This window comes from Myotis myotis, unplaced genomic scaffold (genome assembly GCF_014108235.1).
Source record: "Myotis myotis isolate mMyoMyo1 unplaced genomic scaffold, mMyoMyo1.p scaffold_m19_p_6, whole genome shotgun sequence".
Taxonomy (NCBI): Eukaryota; Metazoa; Chordata; class Mammalia; order Chiroptera; family Vespertilionidae; genus Myotis; species Myotis myotis.
This window is the reverse complement of record NW_023416368.1, coordinates 767625-780958: the sequence shown is the minus strand read 5'-3', so window position 1 is coordinate 780958 and position 13334 is coordinate 767625. Positions and strand designations below refer to the sequence as shown.

Below are 13334 nucleotides of genomic sequence, written 5' to 3'. Positions count from 1 at the left end.
TGCTGGGCAAGGTCGGGTCCGCCCTGCCCCACGCGGGGCCGTCGGGGGTGGAGGCCCTTCCGCGGGCGCTAGTGACGGGGTCGGAGTAAACGGAGCTGTGCCTCGGGGACGCAGGGAGGGGCCGGGCCAAGGACGAGGGGGCAGGACAGCCCCTCCCGGGGCGGCGGGCGGCGAGGAGTCAGGACGCCTGGTTCCGTCCACACCGGCTCAGCCGGGCCTGCTCCACCGGAGCATTCGGTGGCCTCCGCCGCCCCCCAGCGGGGTTGTCTGGCAGCACAGCTGCCGCCCGCCGGCCCGCCCGCCGGCCCTGGGACCAGGACCGCCCTGCAGCTCCCGGCACAGCCCTCCTCCCGGTCCCCAGGCCGAGACCCACCTCGCGCCCGCCTGGGCCAGGGTGGCCTCCACGGGGCAAGTCCCTGCTGCAAGGCCCTCTCCTTCCTGCCTGCCTCTTCCTTCTGATCATAAACGTAAAGGGTGCCACTGGCTACAGCAAAGTACAAGCCGCGCGTCGACGTGGAAAAACGAAACACAAGTCCCACTAACCCCCCATGGCTCTGGGACAGCGTCCGCCCGGCTCACAGACGGCACCGGGGCCTGTGTTTCCAGGACGCGGCCGACCTCTGCCTAGGAGGTTTTCCTAGGAGGCTTCTCTCTCTCTCTCTCTCTCTCTCTCTCTCTCTCTCTCACACACACACACACACACACACACACACACACACACACTCTGCAGCCCTTGCCTGTCCCGTCTGTGGCAGGAGGGTTCTCCCGTTCTCTCCTGGGACCCGAAGCTGTTTGCTCGTCGTCATGTCTGGGGGAGGTGGGCCCAGACCAGCACCCAGCAGGGGGCGCTCACTGAGTGGGTGACCAAGCAGGTGTCTCCCATTTCACAGACTGCGGCCACGGAGGCCGGGCTGGGGGAGGAGCTGTCCCAGGCGGCTGGCTGGTGAGAGCCAGAGCCGGGCAGGGCCTGGTTGCTCCCTCCCCTCCCCTCCCCACCCCACCCCCCTTGCTTTGCCCACGTGAATGCCCCCCGGTCAGCAGGCGTTTGTCATGGCCCCTGGCCAGCAGCCCCGGCTTCTGTCCCCTCCTCGTAGGAGACAAGAGGGTGCATGCGGGCCCCGGGTGGTCTGGCTCCTTCGCTGTGGGCTCCACAGCCCTGTGTGGGGTGGCTTCCTTCCAGGGGAAGCAAGAATTTAAAAAGTTGAAAGAAAGGCTTTCAGGAATTGCACGTGGACTGAAGTTTCCTTTATTAAAGAACTGAGCAGCCCTGGCTGGTGTGGCTCGGTGGATAGAGCGTCAGCCTGCGGACTGAAGGGTCCCAGGTTGGGTTCCGGTCAAGGGCACAGGCCGGGTTGTGAGCTTGACCCCCAGTGGGGGGCGTGCGGGTGGCAGCCGATCCATGATTCTCTCTCTCTCCCTTCCTCTCTGAAATCAATAAAAATTTATTAAAACTAAAAAAGAGCTGAGCCAACGGCAGGAGGCGTGAGTGCCACGCAGCGGACGTTCCCAAGGGGGCAGGGCCTCGCTCTGGGGTGCCCGTGGGTGGGCGGGGCGGGCAGAGGAAGAGTGACAGCCCAGCGCCCGGGTTTGGACCCGGATGGAGCTGGGAGCAGGATTTTCGTTGTTTACTGTGTGATGTTAATTAACATCCTCCTGTGACACACAGTCCCCGTGCAGGCGCTCGGTCCGCCCACGGGGGTCCCGCCCACGCCGGCCGGGCAGGCCCACACCCGGCGGGACACCACCCGGGGGCAGGACGCCTCCTGGGCGGCCGCTCCCCTTTGGATGAACTGCTCCCCGGGTCCCTGGAAACTGGGCTGGGTTTTAGCGGTTTTGTTAATTTCCCTTGGGGAACATTTGCATTTCAGAGACCCAGGGTCTGTTTTGTATTAAAATACACGTGCTTTTCAGTTGGCTGCCTTTAATCCTTTTTCTCCAAGAAAACCTCAGTGGCAGTTACATTCTTACCCCCCCCCCTCGCCACATAGACAATCTTCCTTGGGGAAAATTCCTGGCTCGCTGGCTACCTTCCCGATACCTGGGCGTCGAGGCAGCTGCTGCGACGGAGCCGTCAGACCCTGTGCTGCGCTTCCACTTCTGCGCTAGTCACCCCGTGCCCCTGTGACCAGAGGCTCTGCTGGGGGCACAGCCAGTCACACGGGCAGCGGCCCAGGAGGGCGACGACCAGGCTGGGCAAGCCACACGGACGTCCCTCCTCCCCAGCAGAGCTGCCCGGGGAGATGGGGGCACATAGCAGGGAGAGTGGCCTCAGCCCCCGCCCCACCTGCTGCCTCTGCTTCCCACACTCGCGCATGCATTTATTTCCTGATACAGGGGACCCCGCTTCTACCATCACCTTTCTCCAGGGACGGGCGGTGGGATGGACCCCGGGGCCTGAACGGGCGGCGGAGGCTGCTCTGACACTTACAGACCAGCCGAGGGGACCCGGGACCCAGGCCGCCTGGTAACGGCCACCCCCGGTCCCGGTGCCCCTGCAGGGGGCCTGCGTGCAGACAGAGACCTTAGGGGGGGACGCTATTAAATGGGCGTCGGCCCGCGGGGAGGCCCCCTTGCCACCGTGATGTCAGCGAACCTCCCGGCTACTCAGCAGGCAGGAACCAGTCCCTCCAAAGGCGAGACCCTCTGACACGTCGACGAACCCCAAAAACATGATGCTGAGGCCGCTGGCGAGGCTCAGGGGGTGAACGTCATCCCGAGCTCCGGGTCGCTGGTTTGATTCCCATCACAGCACGGGCCTGGTGGCCGGCTCGACCCCCAGCAGGGGGCGTGCAGGGGGCAGCAGGTCAATGTTTCTCTCTCCCCCCCTCACCCTTCCTCTCCCTGAAATCAATAAAAACCTATTTCAAAAGGAAAGCATGACGCTGAGCGAAAGAAGCCGGACACGAGGCCACGCACGAAGGCCACACGGCGTGTGCGCTCAGGCCTGGCCCGCCACCTGCACGGCTGCTGCGACGGTGTTTGGAACGCGTGCCTTCTCCGCGGGCCGCCACGAGTCGCTGGAGGGAGCAGCCTTCACTGGACTAGACTCGGGCTGTACAGGAGTTAAGTCAGCAGAACGGGAGTAAACATACTGGGGTGCCGGGGCTCCCCCGGGGAGGTGCTGTGGGCTGGGGGGCGGGATGCGCCCTGACGGAAAGGCCTCTGAGCGTGGGGTGCGAGGGGTGTTGTGTTAACCCGCGAGGAAGAGTCTCAAGGCCCAAACTGCTGTGGTGTCAGCACATGACTCCCCACCCTGCCTGTAACATTAGGAGAAAGGGAGGTTGTGTGTGGGGGGGCGTCTGGGGGGTCCCTCCCCCCCTTTACCTGGGCATGTGTGACCCGTAATTAAGGGTAAAGTTCTGAAAGCCCCACGGGAAGACAGCTCTCACTACCAGCAGAATCAGTGCCTGCAGCTCAGGCAACGCTGCTTTAGGCCCATCAGGGACACAGGGAGCTGACAGATGCCACCGGGAAGGCCCGGCTGCCCCCCGCCCCCCGCCCCCCAGATGTCCCCCTCCTGCACCACGAATCATGCCTGGGAAGCGGCCGGAGAGTGACGGGGGCAGCAGAGGCACAAGAGGACTGGCGCGCGGGCGGCACGGGGGTCCAGACGAGCCTTAGCCACCAAACACCGACCCTGCGAGATGGCGAGGACGGGGGAGGGGGGAGGGGGGCGGGGGAGGACCACTAGCTGGACTTAGGTCTCCTGCTCAAGGCGCCAGGTGCACCCATCAAATCCCCTTTCACTACCTCGTCCTGGACTGACAGCTCAGCCGGCGGCCCGCGCTCCGGCCAAACGCCTGGTGCACGGGAGGCTGAAGAGCATAAAAACCTGTAAAAACGAGGGCGGGAAAGGCTGGAAGCCCGATCAGCCCTGGTCAGCGCCGTCAGCTCCCTACTCGGCGGGGCTGTGACGGAGCCACTAATAAAGCACTTACCCCGCCTGGCCCGCGCTGGGGGCCTCAGGGTGGGAGCTGTCCTCTGCCCGGGGGTGCAAGGCCACCAGGTGGCGGGGGGCGGGCGCCCACAGACCCCGCCCGCTGGAGGGGCCCCACCCCACGAGGCTCCCCGACTCGACTGCCACGAGGCCTGCACTTTTGGGCGTCGGTGTTGTTTCTGCATTTTCCAGTTTCAGCAAGAAGCCCCGGCCTCCGTATCTGCCCACCCTCCCCGGGGAAGGGGGTCCAGGTCACCTGGGCCTGAACCCCTCTGGCTGGTCTGGCGAGAACCCCCTCACCCTGGTGTTTCCTCTGAGTAACCTGCCCGCCGGCCCCGGGGCCCTGGCGGCTGGGGCTGAGCGGTGCGCAGAGGCCCGTGCAGCATCCCGCACACCGACGGGGCTCGAGGGGGCGACTGGCCCCGAGTCCCAGCCGCGCAGCTCCCGCCCCGGGGCTCCGGCTGCAGGCAGGGCTGGCCGCTGCCACAGCTGCCCGTCCCCGGTCCTCGTGCGTCCAGGCGAACACACCTTAGAAACAGCAGCGCACACGCCCCCCTGGCCCCGAAGGCCCGGCACCGGGTTCACTGGCGCCCATCCGGGCGTTTCCCGGGAGCCGGAACCCAGCTGTTCACCCCCAGCTACTCACAGGCCGGAAGGCTCGGCCAGGGGACCGGAAGCCCTGCAGATTGCACTTCCGGCAGATCCGTGGGGCGGGGCCTAGGGGGCAGGTCCGCGTCGCCCTGCGTCACTTCCGGGCGCGGTGAGCGAGGTGAGTCCCAGTGGTCGGCCTGCGGGGTCTGCGCCCGGCTGGCGGGCCGCCTCCCCAAACGCAGGAACTAAGCCTCCGGGGGCGGCGGTGGCAGCGCCGAAGGCCGCCCGCTGGGTGGGCCGCCCGGGGTGCGGAGCGGCGGCAGCCGTGGAGGTGCGGCTCGGGGAGCGAATGCGGCCCCTCGCCCGCCTCTAGAGGCCGGGGCGCGGGCGGGCGGGCAGCCTCTCGCCGGCCTGTCGGTGCGGACGTGTGCGCCAGTCCGGATCCGGGAGGCCCGGGGCGGCCCGCGTGGCGACCCTGCATCCGGTCCTGCTGCCCGGAGCCCGAGGCGGCGCTGACGCGGGTCGACTTGCTCTTTTCCTCCCTTTCTCCAAGCTCCCTCCGTTCCTGCTTTTTTTTTAACAGGCACGTGTTTATTTTGTTTCTAAGTCTCTGTTGCCGAGAGCTTTACGGATGTGCCTTCTTGCTGCCCCATCGCCCCGCCCACACCACCCTGCAGTCGGTGCCCGTAGGTCGGACCCTTGGCTGACCTCTTCCGCCCCGTGCCCCTCCCGTGTGCGGGGTGGAGCTGCTGTGTCGCCCGGAGCTGGCAGGGTGGCCGGTGCAGCAGGTGCCCCGCAGGGCCCAGTGGCTCAGGCTCCCGGCACCTGAGCTGGGCTCTCTGGCGCCCCCTGTGGGCTGTGTGCACAGGCTTGTAGCTGAGCCTTGGCTGCTGCGGGCGTCCAGGGAGGATTGACCACCAGGCCCGCTGGCTGCGAGGACCGGCTGTGGCCACAGCGGGAGAGCTGCTGTGCAGGAGGCACCCCGTGGAGCAGGCCTTGCTCTGGTGGGGCTTTGTGCTCCCTGAGTCTCCCCCCGAGTGTGGGGCTCACGGTGTGTGGAGCTGTCACCTGCTGTGGTCGGAAGCTGTGCCCTGGGCGCAAGGTCAGCCACTGGCCGAGGCCACCTGGCAGAAGCTACAGAGAGAGCTTCAGACCTTGGACGGGCTTGGGGGTGCCCGGGTGAGGCCCCGCTGTGAAGCAAGGCAGGCTGGCGCTAGAGCCGGGTCTGGGCCTTCTAGCGATAGGCTTGGGGCACGCTGTCGCCCGCTGCAGCTCGTCTGAGAGGTTTTAGCGAAGGCTGAAGCCTGAGCCAGGACAGGCCGTTCACATGGAAAAGTGCAGCAAACAGCTTGGGCGGGGCCTCAGGGAATCGCAGGGGGGGCGAGCGGGTGGGCCCGGCCGGGGAGACAGATACGGGTGCCAGTCACCCTGCAGCAGGGGAGGTCCCAGCGCAGGAACAGTGACCCCTGTGAGCACCCCAGGAGGAAGCCACCCCTGCCCAATGCCAGACAATCCAGCCCCCCACACACACACGGTTTGTGTCTGGGTCCCCAAAGCCGCCCGGTGCTGGGAGTAGGAGTGAGATAGTGCACCGGCCTCTCAAATGGAATGCCTGGGTCTGCAGCAGCCTCCATGTCACGGAGCTCCAATCCCCGCTGGGTCCTTCAGCCCGTAGTTACAGGGACTTCCAGCCGTGGAACCCAGCTGGGGGCCGGTGAGGGGCCGGGACCCCTTGCTCCTTACGGGCGGCCTCTGCAGCCAAGACATCCCTTCCGACTGGAAACACGGCTCACGAGGGGGTGGGACCCGCCCCTTCCACGCCTCCACCCCCACCACTGTCAGCGCATCTCCTCTCCCCTCCCCTCCCCGGCCCTCCCCTGCCCTCCCCTCCCCTCCCCTCCCCGTGGGGCTCCCATTCCGCCAGCGTTCAGGTGGTCCTGATGAGGTTGTTCTGGGCTTTGGTTGTAATTTTGATGTGGTCGTGGGAGGCGGCGAGTACCGGCGTTTACCCGCGTTTACCGGCGCCGCCGTCTCTGCTCTCCCCTTCCTGTCTCATGTCAGCCAAGGCGCCATCGCAGGCACTCAGCCATGGAGGGCAAGCCCGTGGTGACGTCCAAACAGAAGACGGAAGTGGTGTGTGGGGTCCCCACCCAGGTGGTCTGCACGGCCTTCAGCACCCACATCCTGGTGGTGGTGACCCAGTTCGGGAAGATGGGGACCCTGGTCGCCCTGGAGCCCAGCGCTGTGACCAGTGACATCAGCAAGCCCGCGCTCACTACCAAAGTTCTTCTCGGGCAGGACGAGGTAATGGGTGGGAGGACTCCGTGGGGAGGTGACAGGGAGTGTTGGGGGGCAGCAGCCCCACCTGGGCGACAGCGTTTTCTGGGTCTTCGTGGTGCGAGGTGTGTGCCCGGGGTGGGTGCTTTTCCCAGCCCCTCAGCATCTTACCCAGCAGGCAAGCAGCACGCCCCCCCCCCCCCCAAGTGTGACCCTGGGGTGAGACAGTGCGGTGGCCGCCATGCTCCGTCCCGGGAAGATGCTCCCCTGGGCAGAGTCCGGCCACAGACCTGTCCTTCGGGAGCTTCCCGGGTTAGAGAGCAGACAGACAGGAGCCAGAAGCACCAAGGAGGCAGCGGCAGTGACGCCTTCTGCGGGGGGGGGGGGGCCAAGGGGTGCCTGGCGTGTTCTGAGCCCCTGAGCTCGGAGTTACTGTCATAGCGAATGCCTGGAGTGCTGATCTCCTGGGGGACACTTCAGGCATAAAAGCCATATGTGACGTGGTTTTCTCCCCTTCCCTTCACCAGCCTCTCATCCACGTCTTCGCAAAGAACCTGGTGACCTTTGTGTCTCAAGAAGCCGGAAACAGAGCCGTCCTCCTAGCCATGGCCATGAAGGACCGGAGCATGGAGGGGCTGCGGGCCTTGAAGGAGGTGATTCAGACCTGCCAGGTGTGGTGACCTGGACTTGCAGCCGCACCTGTGGCTCCACAGAACCAGGGGGAAGGCAGGGACTCGCTGGGAGCCCCTCCTGCGCCCTGGAAGCCGGGGAGAGGAGCGGGGAGAGGAGCGTGTCCCCCCAGACTCCTGCTTGGCCTCTGACCCTGACCTTGGAGGGAGGGAGCGCGGGAGTGCGTGGGAGAGTCGGGATGGTCTCACCAGGGCCCAGTGGGTTTGAGAATTGAAAGGAGTCCTGGCCCTCAGTGTGTGGTCCCGGCCAGTGGAGGGAATTGCTTTTGTATTAAAACAAGTGCAGAATCCAAGCTGCCCCACCCGCCCTCCTGACAGCTGTGGACTCCAGCCTCGGCACAGTGGGCCTGCGGGGGCAGGAGCTTGAGTGGCTGACGCAGGGGCTTGGTTCCCACGGTGAGGGGCCCGGGAGCTGTGTCTCGCCCTCATCTTGCTTCTCCTGTGGCTCTTCTGAGTGAGATGGGGCTGACAGGGGGCTGACCTCCATTCCATTCTTCCCATCTCGTTGTGTGTGGTCACCTCGATGGGCCGGGGGCACAGGCATGGGACCAGCCAGGGGAGGGCTGACAGGGCAGGCCAGGTGGGGACCGTCCAGGGGAGGGAGTTTCAGCAAAGGGAGGAGGTGGGAAGGGCTCAGCAAGGCTGCAAGGGCCTCGCCAGGAACAGGCCACGCCCCTCTCACGTGGGACACGGCTCGGTGGCAGTGAGGACCCGGGCTCTGGAAAGGTGGTGAGGAGTGGAAGGCTCTGAGCCCGGGGAAGTGGGAGAGAGGACTTTTTTTTTTCTTTTAATATATTTTTACTGATTTCAGAGAGGGAAGGAGAGGGAGAGAGAAATAGAAACTTCAGTGATGAGAGAGAATCATGGATCAGCTGCCTCCTGCACACCCCCTACTGGGGATCGAGCCTGCAACCCAGGCGTGTGCCCTTGACCAGAATTGAACCTGGAACCTTTCAGTCCACAGGCCGACGTTCTATCCACTGAGCCACACCAACCAGGGTGAGAAGTGAGGCCATTGTGATGAGCATGCTCCCCAGCAGGACCCTGAGCGCCCAGGGCAGAGGCGGGCTGGCCGGGCGCCTGAGTGTCGGGGCAGGGACAGCCGTCTCCACAGGCCGTGTCTCCTGTGAGCCCACAAGAGCCCGAGGGTGGGCTGCACAGGACGGGGAGGTCCCTCACCGCTGGGGAGAGGTGGCGGGCCCAGGGCCGGGCAGGACGGCACAGGACAGAGGACCGTGGCACTGGAGGGAGAGGGGAGAGGGGGAGAAACCAGGAGAAAGTCTCTTAAGAGAAAAACCCAGAAGCGAGCCCTTGAGCAGGTGCCGCAGGCCCACAGGGGACCGGCACCCAGGCCCCGACTCGTGGGTTTCCTCTGTTAATCTTCATCCCCCACCGTCTGGGACCCTGAGGATCTTTGCACCCACTTCACAGATGGGGAGCACCTCCCTGCTGCTGGGCCCACACCCCCAGCCTGGGCCTCCTCCTGGTAATGAGCTCATCCCCCCCCCCCCCACTTTCCCGCAGGTGGGCACTCCTTCAACCAGTGGGAGGGGCTGTCCCAAGACACCCTCAGGCTCCCGGGCAGAACACTCGGAGGGAAGAACGGAAACAGACCTGTGAAGGGGGGGGACTGCCACCCTCTGGGGGTGACAGGCACTGTCCCACTTCACCCTATGAAGTGGCCTCAGACCCTCACCCACACAGGCCAGAGGAGCAGCCACCCAAAGCCACACCTGGTCAGTGATCCAGACACAGCCCACACTGAGATGTTGGGGTCTACGGCCAACGTGTGCCCCCCCCCCCACAGGACGGTGGGGGGGGGAGGACTGGTCTTGGAGTAGGTGGGGCCTGGGGAGGGTGTGGCCCAGGTGCACCTGGGCAGGGAGGGCTGGCCAGCCCTGGAGAGTTGTCTGGGTCAGAACAGGCCAGAGCTTCCCCAGGGGCCACCCTGCTGCTGTGAGGACAGCAGAGGGCGGGGCCTCCAGGTGGGCCCAGCACCCTCACACCTCAGGGTGGAGCAGTGGCCCAGGGAGCCACAAAGGAAGTGAGCTGTGGCGGGCGGGGGTGCATTCACATTTGTGCATGTGTGTGTGTATGTGCACACGGGAGGGGTGTGGTGTCCAGGCTGAGCCCCAGGCAGCCCGATGGGGTGGGGGCTCCTGGAGGAAAACTCCCACATTTGCAATTCTGAGGGTCACACTGCCTCACCCCAGAGGCCGTGTCCCTGAAGGAGCCAGGGTGCCCGCTGGTAACCAGAGTGTCCAAGGCCCCAGGGGCACCCAGGGCTGCAGCAGACTCACCTGAGGGGCAGGTACAAGCGGCCCAGGGCGCGCAGGTTCTCCCTGGAGACCCAGCAACGGGCCTGGGAGGGACGCGGGCCGGCAGGGGCAGGACAGGAAGGACAGGAGGAGGGAACAAGGTCGGGGGTCGATGGGCTTGCTGGGCTGGTCAGTCCCTTGGCCTGGAAATGGAGAGGAGCCCACCCACGACGTGCCCGGCTGGCAGGACACCAGGCGGAACGAGCCAGCTGGGCCTGAGTCCTCCGGCGGCAGCAGCTGACCAGCTTTTTTTCGCTTTTATGTTTTTATTGATTGTAGAGCAGGAGTGGGGGACATCCGGCCCACGGGCCACATAAGGCCCAGAAATTGTCTGCTCTGGCCCTGCCAAGGATTAGGGGTGAGTTAGTTAAACGTTTGGCCTAAGTGAGCACATGGGTAAGGGGGTGGAGACACGTGAAACGAGCGGTCTCGTGAGGAAGGAGGCCGAGATGGAAGGGATGTGGCAGGAGCCCCCAGAAGCTGAAGAGGCAGGAAGGACCCTCCCTGGAGCCCCCCACGGGAGCACAGCCCCAGACGCCCTGATTTCAGATTCTGGCCCCAGAGCGGGGAGAGCACGTGTTCCTGTGGGTTTAGGCCAATTTGTTGTCATGGGAGCAGCAACCCCAGGAAATAGACGCCCTTGTTGGGGCTTTGACCGGGTTCTAGGCACAGCTGAGCCCTGTGCCCCGGCAGGGGGACCCCCTAGACCTCTCACTGCAGGGCTCACAGGGAGACCATCCCTGTGTCTGTGCCTCGGCCCTGCCTCCCGCTCCCCCAGGCTCCTCGGCAGCGACGGTGCAGTGGGCGCACCCGGCAGGCCGCTCAGTGGGAAGCGCAGGCCATGGCTCAGGGACAAGAAAAATGATTGACTAAATATAACGGGCTAATTGTTAAGTTGGTAATTGTGTATGGCCTGCGAATGATGTTATAAATATCAAAATGGGCCGGCTGGCGTGGCTCAGTAGTGGAGCGTCGACCTATGAGCCAGGAGGTCATGGTTGGATTCCTGGTCAGGGCTCATGCCTGGTTGTGGGCTCCATCCCCAGTGTGGGGCGTGCAGGAGGCAGCTGATCCATGATTCTCATCATTGATGTTTCTCTCCCTCTCCCTCCCTGAAATAAAAAGTATATATTTAAATAAATAAATATATATATATATATCTCCAAATGGAAAGGAGAGGGAGAGGAACATCGATGAGAGAGAGCCATGGATCGGCTGCCTCCTGCATGCCCCGCGCTGGGGATGGAGCCCACAACCCGGGCCTGTGCGCTGACTGCATCCACCGGGGACCTCCTGGTGTAGGGGTCGACACCACTGAGCAACACCAGCCGGCCGTGACCACCTGCGGGAGGAGGTGACAGGAGCCCCCTGAGCCCCTGCTCTGACAGGCTGACCTGCTGCACCTGGGGGTTCCCATCGCCTGTGGTTTGCCCAAGGTCATATCACAGGCACTGATTGGTGGGTCAGGGTCCCCCCATGAGTCCTACCCCGGGCTCTGGGTCCAGTGCCCTGGCCCAGGTGAGGAGTGTCAGTCCTGACCACCAAGAGGCGATCCTTCCCTGCTCACCCACCGCCTGAGGGACCCCAGAAGGAGTGCTGGGAGGACCCAGGTCCCCACCCCCTTGAAGCCCAGAGGGAGGGAGGAGTGGCTTGGGGTCCCCAGGCTGGTGGGTGGCCAGGCCGGGCTGTCCTCCAGGCTTTCCCTGTGCTGCAGGGAGTGCTGGGAGGCAGGGGCCCTGGGTCCAGCCACTGCCCCTCCCCTCTCTTCCTGTTCCCCCGGGTATGGGGGTGACGGAGGCCTGAGCACTGAGCCCCTGGCCGACATTGAGTCCTGGTCCATTCGCCCCGGCCCCACGCCCTGGTGGTGGTAGCTGAGCCGATGGCCTTTGCGTGGCCGGGACAAACGCTCAACGATGCGTCCTGCCCCTGCCTGGCACCAGCAGGGGAGGACCCAGGGGAGAGCAAAGCACCCCGGCGTGCGGGCCTGGGGAGGCAGGGTGTCGGGTCATCGCCCACAAGCCACCATGGCCCCCGCCTTGTCTCTGCCGGTTCAGGGCGCAGCTCAGCCATGGAAGGGGCAGGGGCAGGGGAAGGGGGGCCTGTCCCTCGTGGGAGAAGAGATGTCCCCCGACGGCCCGCTGGTCTGGAAGGAGGTGCAGTGCCAGCGTCGAGGGCCGCGGCAGTAGGTCACTGGGGGAAAGGCAGGTAGGTGTTGGGACGAGGGCACTCCGGTCTGGGACTGGCTGGCAGCTTCTCGCACCCCCCCAGGCCCTGGGACCTGCCAGGGCCTGGCCACCCGCTCAGAGTAAACAGTGGTCAGAGGCCCCCGCTGCCCGGATCTGGGCCGCAGGTCTGTCCTGTGACAGGCTTGGTCCGTGTCCAGCCCCAGACAGGAAAGTCAGGCCCAGCCGGCCCGGCCACCTCCCGAGTGGGTGTGGGCCGTGACACCAGCTGCCCAGGGCCAAGGTCTCGCCCGGCCAGAGAGTCCCAGGGTGCAGAGCAGCCGGCCGCCCCCCAGCCTCCTGGACATCGGCTCAGCTAACACTGCCATGGTGTGGGGCTGGCCCCTCGATTTCATTGTGCGCGGGCTTGGCACAGCCGGGCCCCCCCCCTCCCCAGGGAGGGTCGCCTCACCCACCCACAGCATCGCCACCTTCCCCTGAGCTCAGGGCACAGCAAGGGGGCGTGTGCCAGGCCCCCAGTGATGGCAGAGACCTGCATACTCCACCCCAGGGAGGGGCAGATGGCCCCAGACTGACCTCAACAAAGAGAAAGCGGAGGCCCGCAGCAGCACGGGCTGTGAGGTGGCTGAGCAGAGCCCGCGTTTATGAAAGGCACACCAGGCCCGTGCTGGCAGGAAGGGCCAAGCCGGAGCCAAAGCTGCCCCGTGAGGCAAAGCCATTGCCCAAGGTGTGCAAGAGGCTCTGGAGTGGGGAAGCTTCAGAGCAGGGCTCTCTGGAGGCCTTCCTGGAGGAGGTGGCTAAACAAGAATGTGCCAGGGAGGACAGCTGCGAGAACAGCCCAGAGGACACTGGGTCTGACCTCCACCATCAGGGGTGGCCTGGAGCGGAAGAACCTTCCCGGGAACCAGGGACCCTTGGGAACCATAAACCAGCTGAGTCTGATGTCAAAATCCCCTCACCACCCCCCCCCAAAAAATAATAAAAATAGTTTTTAAAAATCCCCTAGCCCTCTAAAACAAAATAATAAATATAGTTTTTAAAAATCCCCTCACCCCCTAAAACAAAATAATAAAAATAGTTTTTAAAAATCCCCTCGCCCCCTAAAATAATAATAAAAAGAGTTTTTAAAAATCCCCTCGCCCCCTAAAATAATAATAAATAAAAATAGTTTTTAAAAATCCCCTCGCCCCCTAAAATAATAATAAATAAAAAGAGTTTTTAAAAATCCGCTCGCCCCCACTCGTCGCTGGCAGAGCTATGGGACAGGAGGCCTCCAGGGCTCCGCCCACCTTCCTGCACAGTGCAAGCTGCCCGCGGCCTGGCTCGGGGGTCGAGTGTG

General features: G+C 64.4%; 1 protein-coding gene across 2 annotated transcripts; it reads left to right on the top strand.

Moving 5' to 3' along the window:
* The first annotated feature begins 4633 nt into the window (after positions 1 to 4633).
* Positions 4634 to 7787, top strand: PSMG3 (proteasome assembly chaperone 3). 2 transcript variants are annotated; one of them, XM_036314715.1, is made up of 3 exons: positions 4634 to 4706; positions 6590 to 6832; positions 7333 to 7787. In XM_036314715.1, exons 2-3 carry the CDS (start codon positions 6617 to 6619, stop codon positions 7483 to 7485), a joined length of 369 nt encoding a protein of 122 aa, XP_036170608.1. In that variant the 5' UTR covers positions 4634 to 4706; positions 6590 to 6616; the 3' UTR covers positions 7486 to 7787. The 2 variants fall into 2 exon arrangements, with proteins under 2 accessions (XP_036170608.1, XP_036170609.1); XM_036314716.1 differs by lacking the exon at positions 4634 to 4706 and adding an exon at positions 4866 to 5111.
* Positions 7788 to 13334: the final 5547 nt, after the last annotated feature.

What these genes read in the sequence shown, in the direction of transcription:
- PSMG3 (XM_036314715.1), top strand. Translation starts at nt 6,617, where the DNA reads ATGGAGGGCAAGCCCGTGGTGACGTCCAAACAGAAGACGGAAGTGGTG. An exon ending in TTCTTCTCGGGCAGGACGAG is followed by an intron (nt 6,833 to 7,332) that starts GTAATGGGTGGG and finishes TCCCTTCACCAG; the next exon opens with CCTCTCATCCACGTCTTCGC.